This window comes from Pistacia vera, unplaced genomic scaffold (genome assembly GCF_008641045.1).
Source record: "Pistacia vera cultivar Batoury unplaced genomic scaffold, PisVer_v2 Contig760, whole genome shotgun sequence".
NCBI classification, from domain to species: Eukaryota; Viridiplantae; Streptophyta; class Magnoliopsida; order Sapindales; family Anacardiaceae; genus Pistacia; species Pistacia vera.
Window position 1 is genome coordinate 237,161 of NW_022196624.1, and position 17,836 is coordinate 254,996.

The 17,836-nt window shown below is 36.7% G+C and overlaps 1 protein-coding gene, 1 non-coding gene and 1 pseudogene across 2 annotated transcripts; all 3 read right to left on the reverse strand.

Annotated features, from left to right (window-relative positions):
- Nucleotides 1-382: 382 nt before the first annotated feature.
- On the reverse strand, nucleotides 383-454 carry TRNAT-CGU. Its single transcript has one exon. It is a non-coding gene; the product is annotated as a tRNA-Thr (tRNA).
- A 521-nt stretch (nucleotides 455-975) lies between these two features.
- On the reverse strand, nucleotides 976-7,387 carry LOC116116090 (protein LONGIFOLIA 1-like). The gene is made up of 5 exons (XM_031402198.1): nucleotides 7,221-7,387; nucleotides 6,767-6,837; nucleotides 2,781-4,895; nucleotides 2,540-2,690; nucleotides 976-2,002 (listed from the first exon to the last, which is right to left on the reverse strand). Exons 1-5 carry the CDS (start codon nucleotides 7,363-7,365, stop codon nucleotides 1,167-1,169), a joined length of 3,318 nt encoding a protein of 1,105 aa, XP_031258058.1. The 5' UTR covers nucleotides 7,366-7,387; the 3' UTR covers nucleotides 976-1,166.
- A 3,666-nt stretch (nucleotides 7,388-11,053) lies between these two features.
- Nucleotides 11,054-16,027, reverse strand: LOC116116066 (annotated as a pseudogene).
- Between the last annotated feature and the right edge of the window lie 1,809 nt (nucleotides 16,028-17,836).

Sequence of the window (17,836 nt, forward strand, 5' to 3'; positions counted from 1 at the left end):
CTAACTTATAATATATATAAGGCTGAAAATTATGGCAATGGTATTTTTAATATGAAAAGTTAAATCTTTATTTAAACAAAAACTGAATATATCCATAAAATTTACCCAAGGAAAGATTAACATGTCCAAGTATTAATTATTTTTATTTTTATTTCTATTTTTATTTTTAATCAAATGTTTATGCGATAGATAAAAAAAACCAATCCCTTAATAATTTTGGATTTTTAGTTAATTTTTATGTGAGTTTGATATGAAAATAGAAATGCAGTCTTCTCCTGCAGTGTGAGATTTTCATAAAATATCATGAACTTAATTAAAAAAATTATCAGTAATATCTTGTCGTTTTGCTAAGTGGTTATGGAAAATTAGCAGGATGAAAAAAAGCCCCCGGCGAGGATCGAACTCGCGACCTTTCGCTTACGAAGCGAACGCACTACCACTATGCTACGGAGGCAACTTTTATACATGTACTTACAAGTTAATATTTAATTTTTAATTTATAAAAACCTTTATACTTAGAATGTGAATGTTTTGTTGGTTTCAACATTGTCCCAAAATAGTTTTGGGAGATAACAAAATTTCTTGGCAAAGTACACACCTTAGTTTAGTATATTTTACTAGAAATTTGATGTCCTCTAAAATATTAAAAATATAATTCCAGTTTACCAAATATTGGAACCCAGTGGCATATTGGTTTTGTTAATAGCTTGGAAATGGGAGACAGAAGACATATAAAAATTGCTGAAGATTTCAGAACTTACAATCTTTGACTTATTTTTGTCGAATGTTTTGAGGAAGTTTTGGTCATGACTTGCATATGATGTGTTGTTTTTCAAGTAGCATGGTTTATTTTGTTAATTTCAAGTAGTTTTTGCCTCTTTCATGTCAATGCATGTAGTGATGATGAAAGATGGTGAAAAATCAACAACTTTCAAAGAATTTAAAAGCATAGCAGAAGTTGCAGATAGAAAAGGATTCATATACTGTTTCTTATGAATATGTATTAATGGTGTCATAATCTGAGAAGTTAATTTCTTTACAATCATGCCCAGAACTTTTTTAATTCTTACTCATGAATTATTATGCTTTCTTGCAAAAAATCACAGTAGGGAAAACCAAAGATTGAGCAAAATGAAACTAAAGAAATCTATTTTGCATGCCTGCATTTACTTCACAAACAGCTTTCTTCGCCTACCTGGCTTGCCTCGCAAACTAGCTGCTTCACCCATCAAAATCTCGTCTACTAAATCTTTAAAGAGCAACCGCTCAACATCTAGTACTACCCCAGAAATCTCGCAGTCAAAATTTGTCCAACTGCCTGATCGATGCTTCACATCCTCCCACAATATACTTTTCAAATCATCCTCCTCATCCTCTAGGCTGCACTCCAGTTTCTTGGCTTGAAGCTGTTCAATCTCTGAGCATAATTCTTTTAGAAGCTTTTGTGCACTCAATGTATTGCTTGCTAGCTTTTTGGTCTTTAACCATGGCTCTGGAGAGGTCCCTACTGAAGCTAACTTTCCGACAAGGATCTCATTGACAGAGTCAAATATGAGTTTCCGGTGAACTTTCTCTGGGTCTGTCGTTGAATGGGAAACTTTGACAGGGCTGCATTCTCCTTTTGAACAGAATGTGCTTGCATTAGTTTGTTCCAAAACAAAGAATAACTCGGGGTTGATTGGGTGGCCTGACGGATGGAGCTGAAATGTTGTCAAGCTGGAGCCGAGGTCTCTTAGTAGGAGGCCAGAAGCTAACAGTATCTCAGAGATGTATCTGTGGTCAGGATTGGTGTTCTCGCAAAGTGATGCAATGTAGTCAATGCCAGCTTCATCATGACTGGAGTTAAGTCGTCTAAGCTTCTGAACTAAATGCTCGATGTTTTGTAATTTCTTGCGACTGATTTCCGTTGTAACACCAGAACCCGTGCCATCAGATACGAGATTATCTGCTGTAGTCCACTGATCTTCATTGAGACAATCACTGGAAATTTGAGCAATATCACCTGTAACATGATAAATATTAAAGTTACAATTGGTAGAACATAGATGCCTTCATATATTATAGAAATTAGAACAATGGAAAGGAGCCAATTGGTATGTTTGTGGGGTAAGCTAAGGATCTCAGCTAAGGAATATTCTTAATGTAGTTAAGGACATGATGCGTAAATACAACAGAGGGTTGTTTCCAAAACTAAAAAATTCGGCAGCTAAACATTAAAAGTTCTGGATAAGCAAGAACAGGTTCATTAATCATCTCAAAATTGCAGTGGAACTCGAAAGAATTCTGCTCCACTCAAAACTCATCAGTGAGTTATACAATTAAACTAATTTCAAACTCTTAACCACCTTATGTGTAGTGAAGAACTATCAGCTTTATCAAGATGAAATGTTCTATTCAAACATATAATCTCTTTTTGTTTATTTGAGTGGGTTGATTTATTAAAAGAAAATAAAAAAGCTTTCAATCTGTCTATAAGCATTAATCAGTTTAGAGATGAACCATATCTAAGTGAAATTTGATCGATTAAAAGAAACTTTACCTTTGAGGGCATTAGACATCTGCTTAATGGGAGATGGATCATCACCTCTTAATGCTGAGGCATCCATGACAGAGACAGGACTAGGATGCTCTGCTGTAGCTGTAGCAAGTTCTGCTAAAGATCCATCCTCACTTAATCTTGGAGTTGATTTCTGAAACCATGAGAAACAAAATAAAATCCCAAGAAACTATGAATGAGTGATCAGAATAATTCAAAGAAAAGTTAAAACAAAAGCACCTACTTTCTGCTCTGAGCCTGAAATTGTGTGCTTGGCAGCCCTCATGGATGGACTCTGACTGCCATTGATTTCAATGCATCGTTCACTACTGGTAACTTCCATATCTATCCTTGAGTCCAAGACAAGATTGCTGTCTGATTGCACAGATGAATCATCTCCATAGTGACTTGAAGTTCTGGATTCATTACTTATCTGGCTCATTTGGTCATCAGCTTGCTGTAAGTGGTGAAATTTTTGTTTAAGTCTACCACCAGGAGAACCTGATTCTATCAACTGCCTGTTTGATTGCCTTCTAGGTTTACTCACATCAGCTGGAGGGGTTGGCGGGCGAGACCGCTTGTCCAATTCATTCTTCTTCTGCTGCAATCTAGGGCTCACAGAACCTGAGCTCCTTGTTGAATTTGTAATGCTTTCTCTTGGCAACTGTTGAGGCTTTGGTGAAGATTGCATTGTGGATCTTGTATTCTTACCACTGATTTTCTTATCAGAGGAGCTGACAGTAGATTCAATGCGACTGCTTCTAGGAGACTGATCTTTAGCTGCTCGGCTTTTTACTGAAGCCTTTTTGCTGTCTTCAGATCCCTTGCTCTGAAGCTTTTGGGGACTAGAAAGTCTGTATACTGGAATTGCTGATGAAGAAGGAATATTAGATTTCTGAACTAGTTTAGCCGGTTTCATGATCACGATTGGTGAGTCAAATGTCCTTGAGGAATGCGAACCCCTGGTTGTGGAAGCAATGACATGCTTGCTTTGCAGATTCTGTTGGTTTCTTGATTTAAGATTAGGACTAGAAGATTTCAGTTCATAGTCTCTTTGAGTTTCAAAGTTTGAAGCTTGTTCTTCTTTACTGGTCTCTATAAGCCCCTTTGCTTGCATAGCTTCCAGTATCTGCTTGAGAGCTCTGAGATCCTTTCCAGATTGTTTAAATTCAAGATCTTTCAATCTTTCCTCAATCTCAGAATAAACTGAAGGAAAGGAATTTGCTGTCCTTGCCGGAACTTTCACAGGCCTAAAAGCTGTTTTCTGAGAATCCCGACTTCCATCTGGTTGCCTCCACGGTGCTGGTTCAATTGGAAACTTCGAACTAGAAACTGGTTTCATGATCAAATCAGGATTTCTCCATCTTGGTGATGGTGGCTCTTTCATTGAGCTTCTTGGGGAGTTGGAAACTCGGATTGGCTTGTTTTGACCATTTGATTTCAATGATCTTGAGAAATGATCTCTCTCTTCAACTGGAGGGGTTTTAATCAAACCAAACCGGCTATCACTAGGTGCAGTAGAATCTGGCAGAGCTTCCAAGCCCATTAATTTTGCTACAACGCTTGGGGGCCGTTTCTGAGTTGCCAGAGCTTGTGGAAGATTAATGTCTTTGTTGTTTGAGATTACACCATCCTGAAAATTTTTAAAAGGGTAATTTGGTTTTGAATCAGAGTTGGAACGCCGTATTGGGCCATCTCTACCATCCAGTGAAAGTCTGGGCATCTCTTTTAGCTTTGGTGTGGATTTGAAGGTTTCTCGGGAGTCCAAAGATAAGCGATTCATCTCTTTCCCATCATAGGATAACCTAGGAGCATCCTTTGAAATTGTAAGCCAAGATCCTTCTTTCACTTCATACTGTGATCTTGAAAGGTCTCTACCTTCATTATAATACCAAGGCACTTCTCGAAATTTTGCAAGTACTCTAAGAGACTCCTTGATGTCAGCAGGCATACTTTGCTTCCCACTGACCCCAACATCATAAGATCCATCTCCTGATTTGGATAGTTGAAATGGCCTTGGAGAGTCCTTGTGCTTCAAAGAACGACCAGCGGATTCATCACTGGCTGCAGTTTTAACTGATAGTCCTCTGGCCTCTCTATACATTGAGTCCTTGACTACATCCCGAAGATCCAGTGAATGCCGCCCCAAATGTGGAGATGTACTTCCTTGGTGCATGACTGGGTCCCTGGATGGAGTTTCAGGAAAAATCATTCTGTCAAACGAAGAGGCTTCTTGTTGAGCCGTCTTGCCACAGTCCAGAGAGGACAAGGAAGATGAACAAGACGATGAGAAAGAGGCTCTTGAAGATTCTGTGGAAAGTCTTTGCTTCTCACTCACATTTCGGTTTAGATTTGTTTCCTGCAATTAAATGTATATTAGCTTAGACTTGCACATAACTTGCATCTCAATATTGAAGCTATGTTCTCACTGAGAAAATAAAAAGCTCAGTGATAACCAGGGCCAAAAAAAAAAAAAAAGAAGTAATGAAATTGATTGGAAAATTTTCTTTTCCAAATTTATATGCAGCAAAAGCCAAGGGATGGATAGAATCTAGAAACAGATGAATAAATAAATAAAAGAAAAACACTGAGAAAGGTTTAGGCAAATTTCTAGTTTAGGAATTTGTAATTGAAAATAATTGTTTTTCTTTTCTATTGTGAGATGTATTAGGAAAGAGAAGTTCTATTAAGAATAGGAATATGAATCATAGTAGAATAAGAATGTCTTATTTTACCTATAAACAGAGGAGTTAGAACCAATTCAAGGTTATGAGAGAAGAAAGTAAAAAAGGAGAGAATGTGAGGATGCAAGGGGCTTTGATGTAAGGGTACCATAGGATATTAAACACCATAGGAACAAGATGTTCGGCTGAAGAATTAAAAAATCCAATGATTGCTCAAAATGAAGGTTGATGGTGTGATGAAACATTTGTATCGTATTCAAATTATTATAATGAAAACCCTCTCATCCGTGGATGTAAACGAGTTATGCCGAACCACGTAAAATATTGTGTGCCTTGTGTGCTAGGTGTTGTTCTTTAATTTTATGTTATTTTTACTCCTTCGATTTTCAACAGTTTACACCAGAAAAATGCAATTGATCATGGTAACTGTAAAATGCTAAGTCTGTAATCATATTAAAAAGATGCAAGAGTTTGTGGAGAAGCAGAGAAAGAAGAAGATAAAAAGTATGAAATAAAGATGCCTCACAGTTGCTGTCTGTTGCTGATGTACACTGTTAAAGTCCCCTTCCGAGGTGGCATTCTGGAAGTGGGAAGTACCTGAAAAATTGCAGGGGAATTAGATATTGCATTCTTTGGTGATGCTAATGAATTTTCAATGTTTTAGCGCACTAAGAAAATCATCATTCAAGCTGATCCGCATACATGAAGGTTTCCAAATACGAACTCCAGACACACCCAAATTATAAAAAGAATAGAAAGAATACATTAGAAGTAGATGACATTTGTGAAACAAATATTGAGAAAGCAAAAAATGAAGATGGAATTTTCTGAGGAGACATCCGTCTTAAGGCCAATTTGGTATTGAATTAAACAAATGAAACAAAACTTTTATATTGAGCTTCAAAACAAGTCTAATAAGAACATATTTCGATTGCTCACTGCCAAGCATTGATAAAATAAATTGATTCTAACTGATTAAAGCTAGNTTCTATTGTGAGATGTATTAGGAAAGAGAAGTTCTATTAAGAATAGGAATATGAATCATAGTAGAATAAGAATGTCTTATTTTACCTATAAACAGAGGAGTTAGAACCAATTCAAGGTTATGAGAGAAGAAAGTAAAAAAGGAGAGAATGTGAGGATGCAAGGGGCTTTGATGTAAGGGTACCATAGGATATTAAACACCATAGGAACAAGATGTTCGGCTGAAGAATTAAAAAATCCAATGATTGCTCAAAATGAAGGTTGATGGTGTGATGAAACATTTGTATCGTATTCAAATTATTATAATGAAAACCCTCTCATCCGTGGATGTAAACGAGTTATGCCGAACCACGTAAAATATTGTGTGCCTTGTGTGCTAGGTGTTGTTCTTTAATTTTATGTTATTTTTACTCCTTCGATTTTCAACAGTTTACACCAGAAAAATGCAATTGATCATGGTAACTGTAAAATGCTAAGTCTGTAATCATATTAAAAAGATGCAAGAGTTTGTGGAGAAGCAGAGAAAGAAGAAGATAAAAAGTATGAAATAAAGATGCCTCACAGTTGCTGTCTGTTGCTGATGTACACTGTTAAAGTCCCCTTCCGAGGTGGCATTCTGGAAGTGGGAAGTACCTGAAAAATTGCAGGGGAATTAGATATTGCATTCTTTGGTGATGCTAATGAATTTTCAATGTTTTAGCGCACTAAGAAAATCATCATTCAAGCTGATCCGCATACATGAAGGTTTCCAAATACGAACTCCAGACACACCCAAATTATAAAAAGAATAGAAAGAATACATTAGAAGTAGATGACATTTGTGAAACAAATATTGAGAAAGCAAAAAATGAAGATGGAATTTTCTGAGGAGACATCCGTCTTAAGGCCAATTTGGTATTGAATTAAACAAATGAAACAAAACTTTTATATTGAGCTTCAAAACAAGTCTAATAAGAACATATTTCGATTGCTCACTGCCAAGCATTGATAAAAGCTAGACATAGTAGTTAGATTACCTGGAGGAAGCCTCTTGTGGGTCAGGCGCCGGCTGGTTAGGACCTGGTGGCGATCAAAGATTTGGAAAATCCCAGTCATGCATCCTATTTGCCTCTGCAGATCTGGATTGTCATCTGCTAAAGAATGTAGAAGCTTTGCAGCCATCTCCAGCACCTTCCCTCAACTAAAAAAACTCCTGCTTGTTTACTATCCTTTCTCCAATAGATAAAATTACAACATTTCAGCTTCTATCTCCATAAATCTGAATCTCAGGTTTCTCTTCAATAGTGTTTTAACCAGTTCTCTGTAGAACAGAGAGACGAAATATCTGAGCAATTCCTTGTTGACCCAACTGAGATAATGGAATTTTAGATACCTCAACAGTACTTACTTCACTCAAAAACCAAAGTCCAATTGAGGAAGAAAAATTCCTCAACCTCTTTTTTTATGTTAATTATTCTCCTTCAATAGTGAGCAAAATTCAATGCACAAAATAAGCCTCCTGCAACTTTATGAAATGCAAGACTGAAGGCACTTTCCGCATTCATGTAACTCCAAACATGGATTTCCATGAACAGAAAATAATCAATTAACTCATTTCCTTTTGCATATCCACCAGGCCCTGAAAATCTCCTTTATCTTAAATCCAGCTAATTACAGCTCAAACAACAAACAAAGTTTTAGCCCTATCAATAGCCAACAGATCAAAATTGTCCCGTCGCAATCAAAATCACTTTCCCGGAATTTTTCCTCCAATAACAATAGCTACCCTTAAAAGGGTTCTCCTTGAATTATCAAAATCTCAAACTTACAAGGAGCCAAAAAAAAATATCCCCACAAACACAAACCAAATTTTAATCAGTATTAGCTAAAAGATACCATAATGAGTTTCACAGACAAACCAGAGAATGCCTTGTGTAATGTAAGAATCAAATAGAGCCAAAATAAAAAGAGAGTGGCCCCAACTCAAAACAACCCATTTACAATACACAAACAAAGGCCACAGTTATCAGCAACAACATTACATTACCTCACAGATTGATTACCTATAAGAAACTAAAACCAATGCAGAAAACTGTAAAAAGGAATCAGTGTTTTTCTGCAGATCCAAGAAAGAGAGAGATAAATGATAAATGTCTGTGTGTTTGAAAGACAGCTAGAAGCCTAGAAGAGAAAGGAAGGAAGGTCTGTCATAATATCGTAAATATGTGCTCCAAAGAAGAAAAAAACAATTTTTTGAAAGGCAAAACTGTAAAAGAGTTGGCAAAACCTAAACAAAATTGTTATTTCATTTTTTATTTTCATGTACGCTGGAAGAAAGAGAGTGTTTTTGCATTGTGTTTTTGTGGTCTGAGACGCTGATGTCTTCCAATCACAGAAGCATGTGGGATGAGTATGTGAGTGGGTCTAAATTGTCTGCATGGTCATGTGCTTTTGTCAGCATAAAAGAGAGAGAGAGAGAAAGATTAATTATCAACTGGAAAGTCTTCAGAGACAATTGTCAGCTGCCCATTTCCACGTAACCCTTCTCTAGATTTTCTTTTCTTTTCTTTTCTTTCATTTATTAACCTTAATCTTCAACTACTCCAAAAGTACATGGACTCAACTTTTTGCCAAATAATTATCATATCGACTCTCTTCTATACTTAACTCTTTCTTTTACATGATACAATGGAATTATCAGAGAATTCTACAACATGGATAAACTGTTCATCCCTTTATGATGACTAAGATTGATTACAGAATGATAATAATAAAAATGATATGGAAATGAAAAGGATTTCAACATGAGTAGTTGAACAACTTGCGCAAGTGGAAGTTACATTATAAAGTTTGTATAACTGGGAAACATGCATGCCTTGTACATTGTTCCATAAGTTTGACCATTTCTGCCATGGATTTTCTCAGAAGTATATCAGCCTGGACTTCCAGGAATAAAATAATGGAATTATTCCCAAATATTTCTTATAAAAGTACTGCCTGGAAACATGACCATTCCCTATCCTCCAATCGAACTAAGAATCTTTACTTTGGGAGAATTGACTGGTGAGCAGAATGAGCTTGAGAGCATAACTCAAAGACCAAAAAGAATAAGACTACAAATTTGTATTAGGTAGAGAATTTCATACCACATAAAATTTTAAGGTGAGTAGGTAAAAAAATGAGACCACTCTTTCACAATATTTTGAAAGGGTCTGCATTTTGAGTTGAAGCTGGCCCTCCATTGGGATCATGTTAAGTGATTCTTTACATGCTACAAGAATAATATAAGTGAACAAAGGCCATTAACAAAAAGACAAACAAACAAATAAAGGGAATTAAAGATTAAACAACTTAGGATTATTTTAAAATGTGCATTAAAAGCATACATTAAAGATATATTAATTATTTTATTCACCTAATATTTTCTGTTTCAGAAATTATTTTCATTATAGAGCAGTCCCTAAATTAGCATAGAATTAATGGTGAAAATGGGTAAAAAGGGAAGTTCTAATCCAATAATGAGACCAGGTCACAATAAAATGAAACTAAAAAGGGTGCAAATTGTTAATTCTCGAACTTTAGTTTGAGAAAGTAGTTGGTGAATAATACAATAAAATTGATGATAAAAACAAAACCAACCATACGTGGAGACCATTATGTCCAAAATCAAGAACTCCTAACCCCCTTTTTTCCCATCTTTTTCAGTCAATTATTTAATTATTCAAGAATGATTGATTCCAAAACTCAAAAGAGGGTATTTTGGTAATTTCACAAGCTCAATAACAAGGTTAATACTTATTTTAGGTATTTACTCAATGGCTGCTGTCCTTGCAATGTGTAGTTTGTATTATCAGGGGTACCAAAAATTTATAATAATAATAATAATAGAAGTGTAATGCAGAAACTGGGAATTCTTTGTCAGATTCCATAGCCACATGGTTGCCCACCACCACTCTTATGTTTTGTCAAACTCTTGCCTCCATTTCACCATGTTCAAATCAGAATGTTTTTAGTTTATCTTTCAATACATGAAAACATTATTGATTTTAATCATAATTTTTTTTTTCTTTTATAACCAGGGCGTCTGGGCTACCTTGTGCGTACCTCAACTAATCATTGGGGTCCATTAAATACCCTACAAGTCTAAAGACCAGGTAAGTTATGAAATGGTAGGTGACACTAAGGTTCGAACTCAAAAACTCCATAAAGAGAGCAAACATCATTAACCGTCACGCCAATCTCTTGGGTTTATAGCTTTAATATATGTGTATAATGTGACAAAAGTTAAAGATGATGTGATTACGAAGATTTAATAAGGATTAATGAGTGGAAGGGTCATGATGATTAAGCACTTAGACGTATAATAAAAAGGATTAACATTTTAATTTTTGTAGGCATGATTTTGTTTGTATTAGATAGAAACAAGAAAATACAAGCCAAAAAGTGACATAATATAGTGAGCATCTTCATGAGATTTGTGTGGTGTTGCATAATTTTTTAAAGGTAATAAATGCTTATAAAAAGAAGTGGATATTGACTATGCAATCTTGTCTTATTTATATGCTCAAGAATATGACATGCCGACTTCATTTTCCTCTGCATGTAGTGATGATGAAAGATGGTGAAAAATCAACAACTTTCAAAGAATTAAAAGCATAGCAGAAGTTGCAGATAGAAAAGGATTCATATACTGTTTCTTATGAATATGTATTATGGGTCATAATCTGAGAAGTTATTTCTTTACAATATGCCCAGAACTTTTTTAATTCTTACTCATGAAATTATGCTTCTTGCAAAAAATCACAGTAGGGAAAACCAAAGATTGAGCAAAATGAAACTAAAGAAATCTATTTTGATGCCTGCATTTACTTCACAAACAGCTTCTTCGCCTACCTGGCTTGCCTCGCAAACTAGCTGCTTCACCCATCAAAATCTCGTCTACTAAATCTTTAAAGAGCAACCGCCCAACATCTAGTACACCCCAGAAATCTCGCAGTCAAAATTGTTTCCAACTGCCTGATCGATGCTACATCCTCCCACAATATACTTTTCAAATCATCTCCTCATCCTCTAGGCTGCACTCCGTTTCTTGGCTTGAAGCTGTTCAATCTCTGAGCATAATTCTTTTAGAAGCTTTTGTGCACTCAATGTATTGCTTGCTAGCTTTTTGGTCTTTAACCATGGCTCTGGAGAGGTCCCTACTGAAGCTAACTTTCCGACAAGGATATCCTGACAGAATCAAATATGAGTTTCCGGTGAACCTTCTCTGGGTCTGTCTTGAATGGGAAACTTGACAGGGCTGCATTCTCCTTTTGAACAGAATGTGCTTGCATTAGTTTGTTCCAAAACAAGAAAACTCGGGGTTGATTGGGTGGCCTGACGGATGGAGCTGAAATGTTGTCAAGTGGAGCCGAGGTCTCTTAGTAGGAGGCCAGAAGCTAACAGTATCTCAGAGATGATCTGTGGTCAGGATTGGTGTTCTCGCAAAGTGATGCAATGTAGTCTGTGCCAGCTTCACATGACTGGAGTTAAGCCGTCTAAGCTTCTGAACTAAATGCTCGATGTTTTGTAATTTCTTGCGACTGATTTCCGTTGTAACACCAGAACCCGTGCCATCAGATACGAGATTATCTGCTGTAGTCCACTGATCTTCATTGAGACAATCACTGGAAATTTGAGCAATATCACCTGTAACATGATAAATATTAAAGTTACAATGTTTAGAACATAGATGCCTTCATATATATAGAAATTAGAACAATGGAAAGGAGCCGATTGGTATGTTTGTGGGGTAAGCTAAGGACCCAGCTAAGGAATATTCTTAATGTAGTAAGGACATGATGCGTAAATACAACAGAGGGTTGTTCCAAAACTAAGAAATTCGGCAGCTAAACATTAAAAGTTCTGGAAAGCAAGAACAGGTTCATTAATCATCTCAAAATTGCAGTGGAACTCAAAGAATTCTGCTCCACTCAAACTCATCAGTGAGTTATACAATTAAACTAATTCAAACTCTTAACACCTAGTGTAGTGAGAACTATCAGCTTACAAGATGAATGTCTATTCAAACATATAATCTCTTTTTTATTTGAGTGGGTTGATTATTAAAGAAAATAAAAAGCTTCAATCTGTCTATAGCATTAATCAGTTTAGATGAACATATCTAAGGAATTGATCGATAAAAGAAACTTTACCTTTGAGGCATTAGACATCTGCTTAATGGGAGATGGATCATCATCTCTTAATGCTGAGGCATCCATGACAGAGACAGGCTAGGATGCTCTGGTGTAGCTGTAGCAAGTTCTGCTAAAGATCCATCCTCACTAATCTTGGAGTTGATTTCTGAAACCATGAGAAACAAAATAAAATGCCAAGAAACTATGAATGAGTGATCAGAATAATTCAAAGAAAAGTAAAACAAAAGCACCTACTTTCTGCGCTGAGCCGAAATTGTGTGCTTGGCAGCCTCATGGATGGACTCTGACTGCCATTGATTTCAATGCATCGTTCACTACTGGTAACTTCCATATCTATTTGAGTCCAAGACAAGATTGCTGTCTGATTGCACAGATGAATCATCTCCATAGTGACTTGAAGTTCTGGATTCATTACTTTCTGGCTCATTTGGTCATCAGCTGCTGTAAGTGGTGAAATTTTGTTTAAGTCTACCACCAGGAGAACCTGATTCTATCAACTGCCTGTTTGATTGCCTTCTAGGTTTACTCACATCAGTAGGGGGTTGGCGGGCGAGACCGCTTGTCCAATTCATTCTTCTTCTGCTGCAATCTAGGGCTCACAGAACCTGAGCTCCTTGTGAATTTGTAATGCTTTCTCTTGGCAACTGTTGAGGCTTTGGTGAGATTGCATTGTGGATCTGTATTCTTACCACTGATTTTCTTACAGAGGAGCTGACAGTAGATTCAATGGACTGCTTCTAGGAGACTGATCTTTAGCTGCTTGGCTATTTACTGAAGCCTTTTTGCTGTCTTCAGATCCCTTGCTCTGAAGCTTTGGGGACTAGAAAGTCTGTATCTGGAATTGCTGATGAAGAAGGAATATTAGATTTCTGAACTAGTTTAGCCGGTTTCATGATCACGTTGGTGAGTCAAATGTCCTTGAGGAATGCGAACCCCTGGTTGTGGAAGCAATGACATGCTTGCTTTGCAGATTCTGTTGGTTTCTTGATTTAAGATTAGGACTAGAAGATTTCAGTTCATAGTCTCTTTGAGTTTCAAAGTTTGAAGCTTGTTCTTCTTTACTGGTCTCTATAAGCCCCTTTGCTTGATAAGCTTCCAGTATCTGCTTGAGAGCTCTGAGATCCTTTCCAGATTGTTTAAATTCAAGATCTTTCACAGGCCTAAAAGCTGTTTTTCTGATAACCCGACTTCCATCTGGTTGCTCCACGGTGCTGGTTCAATTGGAAACTTCGAACTAGAAATGGTTTCATGATCAAATCCGGATTTCCCATCTTGGTGATGTGGCTCTTTCATTGAGCTTTGGGGAGTTGGAAACTCGGAGTGCTTGTTTTGACCATTTGATTTCAATGATCTTGAGAAATGATCTCTCTTCAACTGGAGGGTTTTAATCAAACCAAACGGCTATCACTAGGTGCAGTAGAATCTGGCAGAGCTTCCAAGCCCATTAATTTTGCTACGACGCTCGGAGGCCGTTTCTGAGTTGCCAGAGCTTGTGGAAGATTATGTCTGTTGTTTGAGATTACACCATCCTGAAAATTTTTAAAAGGGTAATTTGGTTTTGAATCAGGCTGTGGAACGCGTATTGGGCCATCTCTACCATCAGTGAAAGTCTGGGCATCTCTTTAGCTTTGGTGTGGATTTGAAGGTTTCTCGGGAGTCCAAAGATAAGCGATCATCTTTCCCATCATAGGATAACCTAGGAGCATCCTTTGATATGTAAGCCAAGATCCTTTTTCGCTTCATACTGTGATCTTGAAAGGTCTCTAACTTCATTATAATACCAAGGCACTTCTGAAATTTTGCAAGTACTCTAAGAGACTCCTTGATGTCAGTAGGCACACTTTGCTTCCCACTGACCCCAACATCATAAGATCCATCTCCTGATTTGGATAGTTGAAATGGCCTTGGAGAGTCCTTATGCTTCAAAGAACGACCAGCGGATTCATCACTGCTGCAGTTTTAACTGATACCTCTGGCTCTCTATACATTGAGTCCTTGACTACATCCGAAGATCCAGTGAATGCCGCCCAAATGTGGAGATGTACTTCTTGGTGCATGACTGGGTCCCTGGATGGAGTTTCAGGAAAAATCATTCTGTCAAACGAAGAGGCTTTTGTTGAGCGTCTTGCCACAGTCCAGAGAGGAAAAGGAAGATGAACAAGACGATGAGAAAGAGGCTCTTGAAGATTCTGTGGAAAGTCTTTGCTTCTCACTCACATTTCGGTTTAGATTTGTTTCCTGCAATTAAATGTATATTAGCTTACACTTGCCAATACTTGCATCTCAATATTGAAGCTATGTTCTCACTGAGAAAATAAAAAGTCAGTGATAACCAGCCAAAAAAAAAAAAAAAAAGTAATGAAATTGATTGGAAAATTTCTTTTCCAAATCTATATGCAGCAAAAGCCAAGGGATGGATAGAATCTAGAAACAGATGATAAATAAATAAAAGAAAAACACTGAGAAAGGTTTAGGCAAATTTCTAGTTAGGAATTTGTAATTGAAAATAATTGTTTTTCTTTTCTATGTGAGATGTATTAGGAAAGAGAAGTTCTATTAAGAATAGGATATGAATCATAGTAGAATAAGAATGTCTTATTTACCTATAACAGAGAGAGTTAGAACCAATTCAAGGTTAGAGAGAAGAAAGTAAAAAAAAAGAAGAATTGAGGATGCAAGGGCTTTGATGTAAGGGTACCATAGGATATTAAACACCATAGGAACAAGATGTTGGCTGAAGAATTAAAAATCAATGATTGCTCAAAATGAAGGTTGATGGTGTGATGAAACATTTGTATCGTATTCAAATTTTATAATGAAAACCCTCCATCCGTGGATGTAAACGAGTTATGCCGAACCAGTAAAATATTGTGTGCCTTGTGTGCTAGGTGCTGTTCTTTATTTTATGTTATTTTACTCCTTCGATTTTCAACAGTTTACACCAGAAAAATGCAATTGATCATGGTAACTGTAAATGCTAAGTCTGTAATCATATTAAAAAGATGCAAGAGGTGTGGGAAGCAGAGAAAGAAGAAGATAAAAAGTATGAAATAAAGAGCCCACAGTTGCTGTCTGTTGCTGATGTCTGTTAAAGTCCCCTCCGAGGTGGCATCTGGAAGTGGGAAGTACCTGAAAAATTGCAGGGAATTAGATATTGCATTCTTTGGTGATGCTAATGAATTTCAATGTTTTAGCGCACACTAAGAAAATCATCATTCAAGCTGATCGCCATACATGAAGGTTTCCAAATACGAACTCCAGACACACCCCAATTATAAAAGAATAGAAAGAATACATTAGAAGTAGATGACATTTGTGAAACAAATATTGAGAAAGCAAAAAAGAAGATGGATTTTCTGAGGAGACATCCGTCTAAGGCCAATTTGGTATTGAATTAAACAAATGAAACAAACTTTATATTGAGCTTCAAAACAAGTCTAATAAGAACTATTTCGATTGCTCACTGCCAAGCATTGATAAAAGCTAGACATAGTAGTTAGATTTACCTGGAGGAAGCCTCTTGGGGTCAGGCGCCGGTGGTTAGGACCTGGTGGCGATCAAAGATTTGAAAATCCCAGTCATGCATCCTATTTGCTTCTGCAGATCTGGATTGTCATTGCTAAAGAATGTAGAAGCTTTGCAGCCATCTCAGCACCTTCCCTCAACTCAAAAAAACTCCTGCTGTTTAATCCTTCTCCAATAGAAAAATTACAACATTTCAGTTTATCTCCTAAATCTGAATTAGGTTTCTCTTCAACAGTGTTTAACCAGTTCTCTGTAGAACAGAGAGACGAAATATCTAAGCAATCCTTGTTGACCAACTGAGATAATGGAATTTTAGATACCTCAACAGTACTTACTTCACTCAAAAACCAAAGTCCAATTGAGGAACAAAAATTCCTAACCTCTTTTTTTATGTTAATATTCTCCTTCAATAGTGAGCAAAATTCAATGCACAAAATAAGCCTCCTGCAACCTTATGAAATGCAAGACTGAAGGCATTTCGCATCATGTAACTCCAAACATGGATTTCCATGAACAGAAAATAATCAATTAACTCATTTCCTTTTGCATACCACCAGGCCTGAAAATCTCCTTTATCTTAAATCCAGCTAATTACAGCTAAACAACAAACAAAGTTTTAGCCCTATCAATAGCCAACAGATCAAAATTGTCCCGTCGCAATCAAAATCACTTTCCCGGAATTTTCCTCCAATAACAATAGCTACCCTTAAAAGGGTTTCCTTGAATATCAAATCTCAAACTTACAAGGAGAAAAAAAAAATATACCATAATGAGTTTCACAGACAAACCAGAGAATGCCTTGTGTAAGTAGGAATCAAATAGAGCCAAAATAAAAAGAGAGTGGCCCCAACTCAAAACAACCCATTACAATACACAAACAAAGGCCACAGTTATCAGCAACAACATTACATTACCTCACAGATTGATTACCTATAAGAAACTAAAACCAATGCAGAAACTGTAAAAACGACACATTTATATATGTAAATATATCATAGTTGTGTTTTGTGAACATTAATATAAGTGTTAGAATTTCAATTTGTATGTCTAATATTATTATTTTTTATATAAATATTACGGAATAATAATAATTTTTATGAACAAATTGATATTAAGCATATGTTAAATGTATTGGTGGGTTAAAGGTAAATTTGAAAAATTTGTACTACATCCACTTAAATTTTTAATTTAACATGTTTACATAATTCTTTTTTATTTGCAATATAGTTACGAAAGGGAAATTAATAAATATTTTTTTTTTTTTGGGTTAAATATAAAGAATAAAAGAATGGATCCCAACCATTGGACCCTACAAAGTCACGGTCCTTGGACAAGCCCAAGCAACCAAGCAAAGCAAAACAAAGTGAAATCGAGGACAAAACAAAAAGGGCCATCTGGAAATAAAACATCTGCACACAAAGGGCATCCACCAAAAGGAGCCCAAAAACTCAATCCCCAGCCAGCAGAGAAACCATAAATCACTGAAGAATTCCAGCAGCACAATGCATATCCCACAAAGAAACCTGACAGCTCTTATCACAGAGCAAGTAGCAGCCAGACAAAAAAACATCAAACCAGCAGCAAGATTCACATTGAACAATGGCACCAAAACAAGCCACAACCGCAACTCAGAAGCAGCCTTAGCAGGCTAAGTGGAAATGGCAGTCAACTTCTCACACAACACCACTGCCCACCCAATCAGTCACCCAACAGCCCAAAGTCACGGCTGACCAGCAGCTGGCCTCCCACTTGGAACCACTCCCGAACCCAAGCCTGCACCACTCAACAACCCACACACAACTCACACCAGAAAAAATAAACCAACCACCAACAACCCAACACACAGAATCAAACTCAATAACACTATCGCGAAAAAGCACAGCCAAAGGCTAGGAGGGGCCAACAGCAGCAGCATCCAGCAGCGACAAGAG

What these genes read in the sequence shown, in the direction of transcription:
- LOC116116090 (XM_031402198.1), bottom strand. Translation starts at nt 7,365, where the DNA reads ATGGCTGCAAAGCTTCTACATTCTTTAGCAGATGACAATCCAGATCTG. An exon ending in ATCAGCAACAGACAGCAACT is followed by an intron (nt 4,896 to 6,766) that starts GTGAGGCATCTT and finishes ATTTAATTGCAG; the next exon opens with GAAACAAATCTAAACCGAAA. An exon ending in GATGTCTAATGCCCTCAAAG is followed by an intron (nt 2,003 to 2,539) that starts GTAAAGTTTCTT and finishes ATCATGTTACAG; the next exon opens with GTGATATTGCTCAAATTTCC.